Below are 14,478 nucleotides of genomic sequence, written 5' to 3' on the forward strand. Positions count from 1 at the left end.
TACTCAGAGACACACTGTATTCAGACACACTGTATTCAGAGACACACTGTATTCAGAGACACGCACTGTATTCAGACACTGTATTCAGAGACACCCTGTATTCAGACACACTGTATTCAGAGACACACTGTATTCAGAGACACACACTGTATTCAGACACTATATTCAGAGACACACTGTATTCAGACACACTGTATTCAGAGACACACTGTATTCAGACACTGTATTCAGACACACTGTATTCAGACACACACTGTATTCAGACACACACTGTATTCAGACACACACTGTATTCAGAGACACACTGTAAGAAAGAGAGAGATATTGTATAGTGTATGAGTCTCAAGCTAACTGGGGTCTTTCTCCGTTGTAAATTATAACCAGAATTCATGACATTTCATAACAGTCACAAGGTATTGTTCTCTTTCAATTTCAAGCAAGGAGGGACTTTTCATTTGCCATGTAAATTGACGTCATGCAACCTCAAAAAATCTTTATTAGTCCTACTTCCTCATTCATTTCTAGGCAGCACACAGTGGTAACAAATCGTCTTCAGAGAACGTATGAGAGGAATGAAGAAGTCCAAAAAGAACCACATAGTGGTGTGTGTCAGAGAAGGAGGTGTGGCTAACTGTCAATGTAACGTATTAATCTCTGTCTGCAGTTCGGCCCTGCATCTGACAGACTAGAACTGACAGTCTTGGGCCCTGTCCAGTAAGGGGCATGACGCTCCAAAATGTTTTGTAACAGAACATGAATATCTGTCTTCTTAGAGAGACAGGTAATACCTTCCCCTTTCAAAACGTTTCCACCTTCTGAACAGAAACCTGGATAATGCCTAGTCTAGCAGGCTGACATAGTAGAGTGGTTATTTACATGGGGCCGAGGCCTGCTGCCAAACCATCAGTGGCCCTGTTTCACTATTTTTCAGACCCTTTTCCACCTACTGAAACCACGGTTAATGACTAGGTAGCAGGTTGCCAGAGCAGAGTGGCAGTGAGGCCTACAGCCAAACCATCCATGACCCTGGTTGTGGCCCCTGGCTGTGACCCCTGGCTGTGTTGCCCTGGCTGTGACCCCTGGCTGTGTTGCCCTGGCTGTGACCCCTGGCTGTGTTGCCCTGGCTGTGACCACTGGCTGTGTTGCCCTGGCTGTGACCCCTGGCTGTGACCCCTGGCTGTGTTGCCCTGGCTGTGTTGCCCTGGCTGTGACTCCTGGCTATGTGGCCCTGGCTGTGACCCCTGGCTGTGTTGCCCTGGCTGTGACCCCTGGATGTGTTGCCCTGGCAATGTGGCCCTGGCTGTGACCCCTGGATGTGTTGCTCTGGCTGTGATCCCTGGATGTGTTGCCCTGGTTGTGACCCCTGGGCTGCTCTCAGCACAATCTCTCACCACAGAGAGAATATGCTGCCAGCACAGTCACACAGAGACAGACATAGGTTGTGTCCCAAGTGCATCCGGAAAGTATTCAGACCCCTTGACTTTTTCCACATTTTACATGTTACAGCCTTATTCTAAAATTGATTAAATAAAGCATTTTCCTCATCAATCTACACACAATCCCCATAATGAAAAAGCGAAAACAGGTTTTTAGAAAAACAGAAATACCTTATTTACATAAGTATTTGCTATGAGACTCGAAATTGAGCTCAGGTGCATCCTGTTTCCATTGATCATCCTTGAGATGGTTCTACAACTTGATTGGAGTCCACCTGTGGTATATTCAATTGATTGGAAAGGCACACACCTGTCTATATAAGGTCTCACTGTCGACAGTGCAGGTCAAAGCAAAAACCAAGCCATGAGGTCGAAGGAATTTTCCGTAAAGCTCCGATTGTGAATTGTGTCGAGCCACATGATTGTGTCGAGGCACAGATCTGGGGAAGGGTACCAAAAAATGTCTGCAGCATTAAAGGTCCCCAAGAACACAGTGGCCTCCATCATTCTTAAATGGAAGAAGTTTGGAACCACCAAGACTGTTCCCTGAGCTGGCCGCCCAGCCAAACTGAGCAATCGGGGGAGAAGGGCCTTGGTCATGGAGGTGACCAAGAACACGATGGTCACTCTGACAGAGCTCCAGAGTTCTTCTGTGGAGATGGGAGAACCTTCCAGAAGGACAACCATCTCTGCAGCACTCCACCAATCAGGCCTTTATGGTAGAGTGGCCAGACAGAAGCCACTCCTCAGTAAAAGGCATATGACAGGCCGCTTGGAGTTTACCAAAAGGCACCTAAAGACTTTCAGACCATGAGAAACAAGATTCTCTGGTCTGATGAAACCAAGATTGAACTCTTTGTCCTGAATGCCAAGCATCACGTCTGGAGGAAATCTGGCACCATCCCTACGGTGAAGCATGATTGTGGCAGCATCATGCTGTGGGGATGTTTTTCAGCGGCAGAGACTGGGAGACTAGTCAGGATCGAGGGAAAGCTGAACTGAGCAAAGTACAGAGAGATCCTTGATGAAAACCTGCTCCAGAGCGCTCAGGACCTCAGACTGGGGCGAAGGTTCACCTTCCAACAGGACAACAACCCTAAGCACACAGCCAAGACAACACAGGAGTGGCTTCAGGACAAGTCTCTGAATGTCCTTGAGTGGCCCAGCCAGAGCCCGGACTTGAACCCGATCGAACATCTCTGGAGAGACCTGAAAATAGCTGTGCAGCGACGCTCCCCATCCAACATGACAGAGCTTGAGAAACTCCCCCAATACAAGTGTGCCAAGCTTGTATTGTCATACCCAAAAGACTTGAGGCTGTAATCGCTGCCAAAGGTGCTTCAACACAGTACTGAGTATAGGGTCTGAATACTTATGTAAATGTCATATTTCAGTTTTTTGTTTTTTATATATATTTGCAAAAATGTCTACAGACCTCTTTTTGCGTTGTCATTATGGGGTATTGTGTGAAAAAAAGGATTTTATCCATTTTAAAATAAGGCTATAACATAACAAAATGTGGAAAAGTAAAGGGGTCTGAATACTTTCTGAATGCACTGTAGTGCACTTGCGATTGACCAGGCTGGTCAAAAGTAGAGCATTATATAGGGAATAGAGTGCCATTTGGGACACAAGACAGAGAGCTGGCAGAACCACTGTTCATTTAAGAGGGGGGATTTTACCAAACAATACGCCCCAGCGTCATGAAGGTAACTGGCAACACTGTTTAGTAGTTCTGTCTACCTTCTAGAAGAGAAAGTAGACAGGGAACCAGAAAAGCTGGTTGGGCTGGAAACATTTGAGGAGACATCTTAGGAACTGTGGGGAGTTTCCAACACTCTCCCTCAGTGCATTTACACTGCCACAAATGGTATTTATAAAAATGTTCGTTATTATTTTCTGTTCTGGTTTAAATAAGGAAGTCTCTGTTTGTGTCCCTGGAGAACTGTTCCCTACAGGCTATACCAGCATACAGTACATTGCAGGCCGCAGGAATCACACTGGAATACCATGGGAGACTCCCGGTACACAAAACATCCTGGAGGTAGTTTTATCACAACGTGTGTATTGTATTGTGGCAGTAATCGTGTTCCAAACCCATCCCTGTTGTTTCCCCTTGGCCCTTTCAGTGTTTCTGGACACATTACTGTCATGACTCCCTCTAAACATCAATGTTATACACATGCACGCACACCCAACGAACACACACACACACACACACACCACACACACACCACACACACACATCACGCACACACACACACACACACACCACACACACACACACCACAAACACACCACACACACACACACACCACGCACACACACACACCACACACACACACCACGCACACACACAAACACACAAACACCATACACACACACACACAACACGCACACACACACCACGCACACACACACCACGCACACAAACGCATGCGTGGTGTGTGTGTGTGGTGTGTGTGTGTGTGTGTGTGTTCGTTGGGTGTGCGTGCATGTGTATAACATTGATGTTTAGAGGGAGTCATGACAGTAATGTGTCCAGAAACACTGAAAGGAGTTTAACAACCATTAGTACAGACAGAAGGAGACTTAATCCTTGTTCTACTTTCTGTCTAACAGACCCTCTACTGCCCCAGTCGTTCCCCACTCATCCTCCATCACTACCCCCACCCTACCCTTCCCCAGTCCCATTATGCATGCTGGATTCCTTCTCTGCCTTCTCCTTCCCAGACCCTCCCCTCCGCTCCCCCTTCTGCTCCCCTTACTCTATATCCCTCCTTCCTATCCTCACCCCCTGTTACTGCACCTCACCCCTCTACCACCCCTCTATTCCATCACCCCTGTTACTGCACCTCACCCCTCTACTACTCCTCTATTCCATCACCCTGTTACTGCACCTCACCCCTCTACCACTCCTCTATTCCATCACCCTGTTACTGCACCTCACCCCTCTACTACTCCTCTATTCCATCACCCTGTTACTGCACCTCACCCCTCTACCACTCCTCTATTCCATCACCCCTGTTACTGCACCTGACCCCTCTACCACTCCTCTATTCCATCACCCTGTTACTGCACCTCACCCCTCTACTACTCCTCTATTCCATCACCCCTGTTACTGCACCTCACCCCTCTACCACCCCTCTATTCCATCACCCCTGTTACTGCACCTCACCCCTCTACCACTCCTCTATTCCATCACCCCTGTTACTGCACCTGAACCCTCTACCATTCCATCCACCCCACTACACCCCCACTACCATTCCATCCACCCCACTACACCCCCACTTCCATTCCATCCACCCCCACTACCATTCCATCACCCCCACTACACTCCCACTTCCATTCCATCACCCCACTTCCATTCCATCCACCCCCACTTCCATTCCATCACCCCAACTCCACCCTGTTACTGCACCTCACCCCTCTGCCACCCCTCTATTCCATCACCCCTGTTACTGCACCTCACCCCTCTACTACTCCTCTATTCCATCACCCCAACTCCAACCCCCCACGGGCTGGAAGCAGGTCACCACCAGAAGGGACAAGGCTCCACCACCAGTCCCCAACCCAGTCACCCCCTACCAGGACTGGGGGATCATAAGGGGATAGAGGCCCCCCGGGGGGTGTGATGTTTTTGGACAGATGATGAAACCCTCCATTAACAAAGGAACCCTTTGTTGTGTGTAAACTAAGCTTGCACGTGTTATTTACCGAACTGAATAACAACATAATGCTACAGTGATATTTACAGAGTCCATAACAACATACTACTACAGTGATATTTACAGAGTCCATAACAACATACTACTACAGTGTAGCTAGGTAGAAGGACTGGGGTTATACAAGACAACTAGCTGTATCAGTGGGATCTCATAAGAACTGAACACTATTGAATAACAACATTTCAATGGGAGACTTGCATGAAAATGGATGCTACGCACACTGACCTCAAGTTACAATTCTGCCCATAGTGAACAGTACCAGTGTACAGGGCTCTATTTAGCTGCATAGTTGTATCTTACCAAGCTATTGATGCCACCCAGAGTGTGGTTGGCATTGTGGAGGGAGTAGGTCAGCTGGTACACCCCGTCATTGGTCTCACTGTTACCATAGAAACCTACTCCAACAGCAGAGCTGCAACAGAAGAAATAAACAAACATTAAAAACAGAGAAACTTTTCATTTCTTCGTGTTCACATTGGACTTAATCTTGGTCCATATCAAGAATCAAACAAAATGACTTTTACAAAATAGTTGTGGAAAGATGTGAGGGGAGGGGCACTTTCTTTCATCTTCATCTGTAACTCAATCAAGCGATACTGCTTTACTCATGTCATATGTATATACTGTATTATATTCTACTGTATTTTAGTCAATGCAACTCCGACATTGCTCAATCTAATATTTATATATTTCTTAATTCCATTCTTTTACTTTTAGATTTGTGTGTATTGTTGTGAAATTGTTAGATACTACTGCACTGTTGGAGCTAGGAACACAAGCATTTCGCTACACCCGCAATAACATCTGCTAAATATGTGTATGTGACCAATACAATTTGATTTGAACCAATAAAACGGCTGAATCGAAGGCACAGAGAGAGTGTTATTGAACCGAGATCTATCCCCACAATACTGCCTGTCTGCCATATGCAATGGCATGCTGCCTATTACACTGCAGCGATCTATAGGAAGAAGAGAGGTCTCTGAAGTGTGATTATAGCTCTGCCTTTCCTTCTCTCTTTCCTCCAATATCTCCTCCTTTCTTCTTTCCTTCCTTCCGCTCATCTCTCTCCTCACTCCGTGTCTAGACTTCACACTTAGCATCATGTGTCATTGTGTCGTTGTGACGCTATGGTTAAAAATATCCTCTTTCTCTGTGGAGGATACATGTCTCTCTCTCAAGTACAGGACACTCTGATACCCTGTTTCACATTACTGAGCCGAGCCAAGCCAAGCTGAGCTGCACTGACATGGTTACCGAGCCACCTTGCTGAAACTGACTGTCCTGTAATAGGACACCTTCAGCCATTATGCCCAGAGGACCTGTACCCCTAGAATAGACAGGCTGCTCTGATATGAATAATGATTCCAGTACATCACTGGGGCCATGCTCCCTGCCTACCAGGACCTCTATACCAGGCGGTGTCAGAGGAAGGCCCTAAAAATAGTTAAAGACTCCAGCCACCCAAGTCATAGACTGTTGTCTCTGCTACTGCACGGCAAGCGGTACCGATGCAACAAGTGAGGAACCAACAGGACCCTGAACAGCTTCTACCCCCAAGCCATAAGACTGCTAAATAGTTAACCAAATAACTACCCGGACTATCTGCATTTACCCTTTCTGCACAAACTCTTTTGACTCATCACATCCGCTGCTGCTACTGTCTACTATCTATCCTGTTGCCTAGTCACTTTACCCCTACTGTTACGGATACAGGTATCCTGTGTTTTTGTGTGTTTCTACTCTTTCTGCCCTAATCACAGGTGTCCGGTATGTTCCTGATTGGTGGTCGTTGAGGTGTCTGCTGATTGGACCAATCAGTGAACATTCCTGTTAATTGCACCACCTGTTATTCGTTTGTTCAATCACACATCCCATTTTATAAAAACCAGACTTGTGTTTGTTTCAAGAGAGAGAGACTTTTTGCCATATGTGAGTATGGACACGGTGGTGTCCTGTGTGTTGTGTACGCACTAAGTTGTTGGTTACCCTATTTGGTAACATTATTAGAATTTATTTCTTTACCTGAGTGTGGATACTGTTGTATCCTGTGTACTTATTTAATTGCTGAGTACCCTGTTTAGTAGTTTTGTGTGTTTTTTGGGAAAAGGGGGGTTTAAGCTAGTTGCCCTTGGGCGTACATTACCCGTAGGAAGAAATCTGTCTATAAACACCAGTTAGACCTGAGCGGACCACCCACTGTATTTTTGTATGGTAGCAGTAGCCTAGCGGTTCTTGAGGCAGGCAAGATCAGTTTAGGGGGTTTTACACTATTGTTTCATTTCTTGGGTCCTGCTCAGCCCTTTTTCCCAAACCCTTACCGTGTGTTCAGAAATAAACACTTTGTGTTTGACGGTAGTTCATGGTTGTTGTGTCATTTTTGGTTCTCACTGTTCCCTGCCACACTTATAATTTACATGAATTTATGTTACGGGTCTCATGTCCATCCACCCTAGATGTTTAGAGCCACGGGGTTCGTAACATAAAGTGGGGGCTCGTCCGGGATCCTATCTATCCCATGCTACTCATGTAAATTAGTCAGTGTCTGGTTCAGTGTTGAGCTTGGCAGCTGTAACTACCTGTTTTTTTTGTGTGTTCAGTAGTCGACGGCTCGTGTTGCTAGTAGGATGGCTACTTTTGATTTGGAAGCATTTTTGGAAAACCCTACGTGGGAGGTTTTTGATAATTGCCGTAGAGTGGATCTACAGGCTTTGGCTGACCACTTTTCTGTACCCATACCGAGGGGTTTAGTGAAAGCAGAAGTTAGGGAAGTAGTGTTAGCGATATTGTTAAACGAGCGAGTGCTTGAGTTACCGCCGCCTGAGTCTGCTGCTCCTGTAGGGGATGTGGTTGCTGTTCCTGTAAGCCCATCAGTGTCTGAGGACGAGACTAAGGCTCCAGCCACATTGCCCCGTTATGACCCCCTCTCCCCACTGACTGACAGTGATGCCAGGATGGATGTCCGCTCGACACGGCTCCAAATAGAGGCGGAAGAGCGGGCACAAATCAGGCAAGACAAGCTGGAGATGCGTAAAATGGAGCTAGAGGCAGAACAGGAGACGCGTAAGATAGAACAGGAGACGCGTAAGATAGAACAGGAGACGCGTAAGATGGAACTGGAGACGCGTAGGCTTGATCAAGAACTGGAGACGCGTAGGCTTGATCAAGAACTGGCGATGCGTGAAATGGAACTAGAGGCAGAAACAGCGAGGTTAGTCTCTGCTAATACTATGCCTGCTAGTGAGCCATCCTCACCAGCTGTGTCATCTGCTACGTTTGATATTAGTAGGCAGATCACCTTGGTACCTGTGTTCAGGGAGTCAGAGGTTGATTCCTATTTCAGTGTGTTTGAACGTATAGCGGTAGCATTGAAATGGCCCGAAGAGGTATGGTGCCTATTACTTCAGTGTAAACTGACAGGTAAAGCCCAAGAGGTTCTGGCAGCGCTACCTCTTGAAGACAGTTTGAATTATGAGGTGGTCAAAGCTACTGTTCTTCGTGCCTATGAGCTTGTTCCTGAGGCATATCGACAGAGATTTAGGTCTCATAAAAAGTCTCCTACTCAGACTTATGTGGAGTTTGCTAGAGACAAAGGAAATCTGTTTGACAAATGGCACAGTGCTAGTAAGGTAACTGATTTTAACTCTCTACGGGAGTTAATCTTGTTAGAAGAGTTTAAAAATTGTTTACCGGAACGCATTGTAGTTTATCTGAACGAACAGAAAGTATCCTCACTGTCGGAAGCGTCTGTATTGGCAGACGAGTTTGTGTTGACGCATAAGAGCGTGTTTTCGGCTCGTACGGAGAGCAGGGCTGCGGAGTTGCTAACTTCTAGTCCTAGTCGACCAGCAGTACATCCAGCACGCCCAAAAGATGTGCGTCACTGTTTCTATTGTCATAAGGTGGGACATATAGTTAATGATTGCTTTCTGCTAAAACGCAAACCGGGGATGCCTCAGCACGCCAGGCCGCCAACGGGTGTTGGGCTGATTCAGTACGGTTGTAGGGCCGGAATCAAGACAGAAGCCTCATAGTGAATGTGGTTTGAAAGTCCCTGTCCCAGATCACAGTTATGAACCGTTCATTTTTGAGGGGTTTGTTTCTATATCAGATGATGAAGCGTCTCAGCGTCCAGTTAGAATCCTCAGAGATACTGGTGCGGCGCAGTCGTTCATACTAGCTGATGTGTTGCCCTTGTCCAGTAATACATATTGTGGTTCCAGTGTGTTAGTACAAGGAATTGAAATGGGTTTCGTCCCAGTGCCATTGCACTTTGTGAACGTACACTCTGAGTTAGTCAGTGGATTGTTCAGAGTGGGCGTACGTCCTATGTTGCCAGTAAAAGGTGTGACATTTATAATGGGCAACGATATTGCCGGAGGAAAGGTAATACCCATATTGGAGGTATTGGATAAAAGTGACCAGTCTCTCTCCGAGGAGCTGGCACAGGGTTATCCAGATGTGTTCCCCGCTTGTGCTGTCACACGTGCTCAAGCACGACAAGTGGGTGAAGTGGTAGATTTGTCAGACACGATTCTATTCAGAGAGTGTGACCCAGAGGATAGTTCGGGTGCTACCTCTGGTAAGCTGGTGCAGTCTGACCAACAGCCCAGAGAAAGGAAGAAGGATGTGGAACTTGTTGCTGAAGCAATACAGTTACCAGTTACTCGTGAGCAGCTGATCGCTAACCAACAGGTTGACATTAGCCTGGCTAAATGTTTTTCTAGTGTTGTCTCAAAAGACGAGCTAAAGAAGAAAAACATGGCATACTTCATTGATGGTAATCTCCTCATGCGTAAATGGACATCCCATGTTGACGCTGGCGGAGATTGGAATGCTGTTTACCAAATAGTGATTCCTACAGCCTTTCGACAAAATGTTTTATCCTCGCTCATGATCACCAGTGGTCCGGACATCTGGGAGTCACCAAGACTTATGATCGTGTTTTGCGACATTTCTTTTGGCCTGGCTTAAAACAAGATGTGGCTCAGTTCTGTCGGACTTGCCACACCTGTCAAGTAGTTGGGAAACCGAACCAGGTTATTTCCCCCGCGCCTCTTTGTCCCATACCGGCCATAGGTGAACCATTCGAACATGTGATGGTTGATTGTGTTGGACCATTACCGAAAACAAAATCTGGTAACCAGTTTATGTTGACAATTATGTGTGTGGCCGCCAGGTACCCAGAGGCCATTCCTCTGCGAAAAGGGGTTGGATAATGTGTTGGCAGATGCTTTGTCTCGTGTGTAATGATCTAGGTTTTTTTTTGTTATCCCGATAGGATGATTTGTGAATTTGGGTGTTGTGATAGTACGTGTGTCGCAAACCATTTTGGTTTGCTCTTTTAAGGGTGGGGAGTGTTACGGATACAGGTATCCTGTGTTTTTGTGTGTTTCTACTCTTTCTGCCCTAATCACAGGTGTCCTGTATGTTCCTGATTGGTGGTCGTTGAGGTGTCTGCTGATTGGACCAATCAGTGAACATTCCTGTTAATTGCACCACCTGTTATTCGTTTGTTCAATCACACATCCCATTTTATAAAAACCAGACTTGTGTTTGTTTCAAGAGAGAGAGACTTTTTGCCATATGTGAGTATGGACACGGTGGTGTCCTGTGTGTTGTGTACGCACTAAGTTGTTGGTTACCCTATTTGGTAACATTATTAGAATTTATTTCTTTACCTGAGTGTGGATACTGTTGTATCCTGTGTACTTATTTAATTGCTGAGTACCCTGTTTAGTAGTTTTGTGTGTTTTTTGGGAAAAGGGGGGTTTAAGCTAGTTGCCCTTGGGCGTACATTACCCGTAGGAAGAAATCTGTCTATAAACACCAGTTAGACCTGAGCGGACCACCCACTGTATTTTTTGTATGGTAGCAGTAGCCTAGCGGTTCTTGAGGCAGGCAAGATCAGTTTAGGGGGTTTTACACTATTGTTTCATTTCTTGGGTCCTGCTCAGCCCTTTTTCCCAAACCCTTACCGTGTGTTCAGAAATAAACACTTTGTGTTTGACGGTAGTTCATGGTTGTTGTGTCATTTTTGGTTCTCACTGTTCCCTGCCACACTTATAATTTACATGAATTTATGTTACGGGTCTCATGTCCATCCACCCTAGATGTTTAGAGCCACGGGGTTCGTAACACCTACCTATATGTACATATCTACCTAAATTATATACCTTGTATACAGTATAGCAGTGGTGTAAAGTACTTAAGTAGAAATATTTTAAAGTACTACTTAAGTCGTTTTTTTGGGTATCTGTACTTTACTTTACTATTTATATTTTTGACAACTTTTACTTTTACTTCACTACATTCCTTAAAGAAAATAATGTACTTTTTACTCCATACATTTTCCCTGACACCCAAAAGTAGTTGTTGCATTTTGAATGCTTAACAGGACAGGAAAATGGTCCAATTCACACAGTTATCAAGAGAACATCCCTGGTTATCCCTACTGCCTCATCTTGCAGACTCACTAAACACAAATGCTTCGTTTGTAAATTATATGCCTCGTTTGTAAAAAAAAATATACACTACCAATCAGAAGTTTGGACACACCTACTCATTCAAGGGTTTTTCTTTATTTTTACTATTTTTTACATTGTAGAATAATAGTGAAGACATCAAAACTATGAAATAACACATATGGAATAACCCAAAAAAGTGTTAAACAAATCAAAATATATTTTATATTTGAGATTCTTCAAATGTAAATGTAAATGTAAATAGCCACCCTTTGCCTTGATGACAGCTTTGCACACCATCATTCACTTCCATCATTCACTTCCGGAAGTTTACTCGAAAGACGAGTGAACCATCCCTTCACCTCATTTTGTTATAACATCTTTGGTCTGACAGACGTTTACGTGACAACCAGAATGTATTGTATGATGTCAACAAACATGACGCCACACATAGCTGGCAATTAGTTTAGCATTAGCTCATCATAATCAGTACAACCTTCAAAAAACACACTTTTCTAACAAGTTTTATTTTCCAACAACAGTTTGAATTTAGGTGTTTTTTCCGCCTCCTCATGAATTCACATATAAGTAGCCCATTTCACTGTTGTGGACAATTTATGTTTGAGGCATTACTGAGCAGGACAAACTTCCCTCTTCGACAAGACAAGCCCAAACACACATTTTTTCCTCCCTCCTGGCACATTTTCCGTCTGGAGCCTGCATTGCCTTCACTACTAATAATAACTTTGGACCTGTGCGTTCCTATCAAAGTAAGTGCCTTACGCTATCATTATAGTTTCTGTATGTCGTGTTGTCATTTCCACTGTAGCACACTGTATGTATGTATGGAGTATAATGTATTTACTGTTTTATTCACGTTATCAAGTACTGGTGACAAATCATCCATTCCGATTCTTGCATAGATTGTAATGGACACATATGATGTGTGTAAAATACTTTTTTGAAGGTTGTACTGATTATGATGAGCTAATGCTAAACTAATTGCCAGCTATGTGTGGCGTCATGTTTGTTGACATCATACAATACATTCTGGTTGTCACGTAAACGTCTGTCAGACCAAAGATGTTATAACAAAATGAGGTGAAGGGATGGTTCACTCGTCTTTCGAGTAAACTTCCGGAAGTGAATGATGGAAGTGAATGATGGTAGACGACACACCCCCTTCAACATGCATACTGCAAAGAGACCCAACTCATCTTGTAACCTACTATCTTTGGTTGACGCGCAAAAAACAAACATGGTGTTGCGCACAAATTACCCATCGTCTGATTACTTTCTATTTTGAGGTCACCAGTGATGTGATGAATTGCAAATAGTAATTGCTATTAGCTAATTCACATGATGGTTTCTGTCACCCGAGAGTTAGCTAAATATCACCGCTTATGTTACGTCACTCTTTCCTCAGTTAGCGCTACGACTAATGTAGCCTACATTTTCTGGTTCGGATGAGAATTGTGTTATGCTGTTGCTACTTCTGTGAATGTCTGAACATTGCATCCAAAAATAAACTGCTCACATTGAGGACATATCGTTGTAAAGACTGTGTTTGTGCAAAATGTTTCTGTGAAAAAACAATTGCATCAATCTGACGTTCTAAATAAGGGTTCTAATCACACCGGTTTGAGCGTACGCTGCAGGGACTACTGTAGAATGATCACACTGTGTGTTCGTATGTGTCAAAAGGTTATATCAACCCAAATCCCAAACACCACAGCCCCATGAGAGAAGACACAGACAGGAACCTTCCCTCCCCACTTGTCTGGCACCATGCATTCTCAACGTCCCCGTAGGTTGTGCTGTAACAGGACACATTTGCCTAGACATTACCATGCTGCTACCTCCCAGTAGGCCTGTACTCATTAATAATGATGCTATTCCTTCACATCTGATACCAGTGAGGTCATTCTGTTAGAGGTCACAGGTTAGACACACTGGGACAGGTTTTAGGGAGGTTCTGTGCCGTGCCCCGGAGGAGGTGAGTGATCAATCACTGTATTGGACAGAGCAGAGCAGGGTTTCTATCATGGTGCACCAACCCTCATCCCACTCTGTATATGCACCAACCTTCATATCCTTCAGTCATTCACTAACTGCCAATGTTCTAGAGTCTGGTCACTCACTAGCTGCCATGTTCTAGAGTCTGGCCACTCACTAACTGCCATGTTCTAGAGTCTGGCCACTCACTAACTCCAAATGTTCTAGAGTCTGGCCACTCACTAACTGCCATGTTCTAGAGTCTGGTCACTCACTAGCTGCCATGTTCTAGAGTCTGGTCACTCACTAGCTGCCAATGTTCTAGAGTCTGGCCACTCACTAACTGCCATGTTCTAGAGTCTGGTCACTCACTAGCTGCCAATGTTCTAGAGTCTGGCCACTCACTAACTGCCATGTTCTAGAGTCTGGCCACTCACTAACTGCCATGTTCTAGAGTCTGGTCACTCACTAGCTGCCATGTTCTAGAGTCTGGTCACTCACTAGCTGCCAATGTTCTAGAGTCTGGCCACTCACTAACTGCCATGTTCTAGAGTCTGGTCACTCACTAGCTTCCAATGTTCTAGAGTCTTGCCACTCACTAACTGCCATGTTGTAGAGTCTGGCCACTCACTAGCTGCCAATGTTCTAGAGTCTGGCCACTCACTAGCTGCCAATGTTCTAGAGTCTGGCCACCTACTAACTGCCAATGTTCTAGAGTATGGTCACTCACTAGCTGCCAATGTTCTAGAGTCTTGTCACTCACTAGCTGCCAATGTTCTAGAGTCTGGTTATTCACTAACTGCCAATGTTCTAGAGTCTGGTCACTCACTAACTGCCAATGTTCTAGAGTCTAGT

General features: G+C 45.0%; 1 protein-coding gene across 2 annotated transcripts in view; it reads right to left on the minus strand.

The window, feature by feature from the left end:
• LOC121555381 (protein tweety homolog 2-like) overlaps positions 1 to 14,478 on the minus strand; it is a 95,508-nt gene that overhangs the window by 53,912 nt on the left and 27,118 nt on the right. For both annotated transcript variants that reach the window (XM_045221467.1, XM_045221468.1), the window contains exon 3: positions 5,465 to 5,576. In XM_045221467.1, the coding sequence (XP_045077402.1) occupies positions 5,465 to 5,576 (112 nt within the window). The remainder of the gene's footprint in view (positions 1 to 5,464; positions 5,577 to 14,478) is intronic.

Source organism: Coregonus clupeaformis, chromosome 7, assembly GCF_020615455.1.
Source record: "Coregonus clupeaformis isolate EN_2021a chromosome 7, ASM2061545v1, whole genome shotgun sequence".
Taxonomy (NCBI): domain Eukaryota; kingdom Metazoa; phylum Chordata; class Actinopteri; order Salmoniformes; family Salmonidae; genus Coregonus; species Coregonus clupeaformis.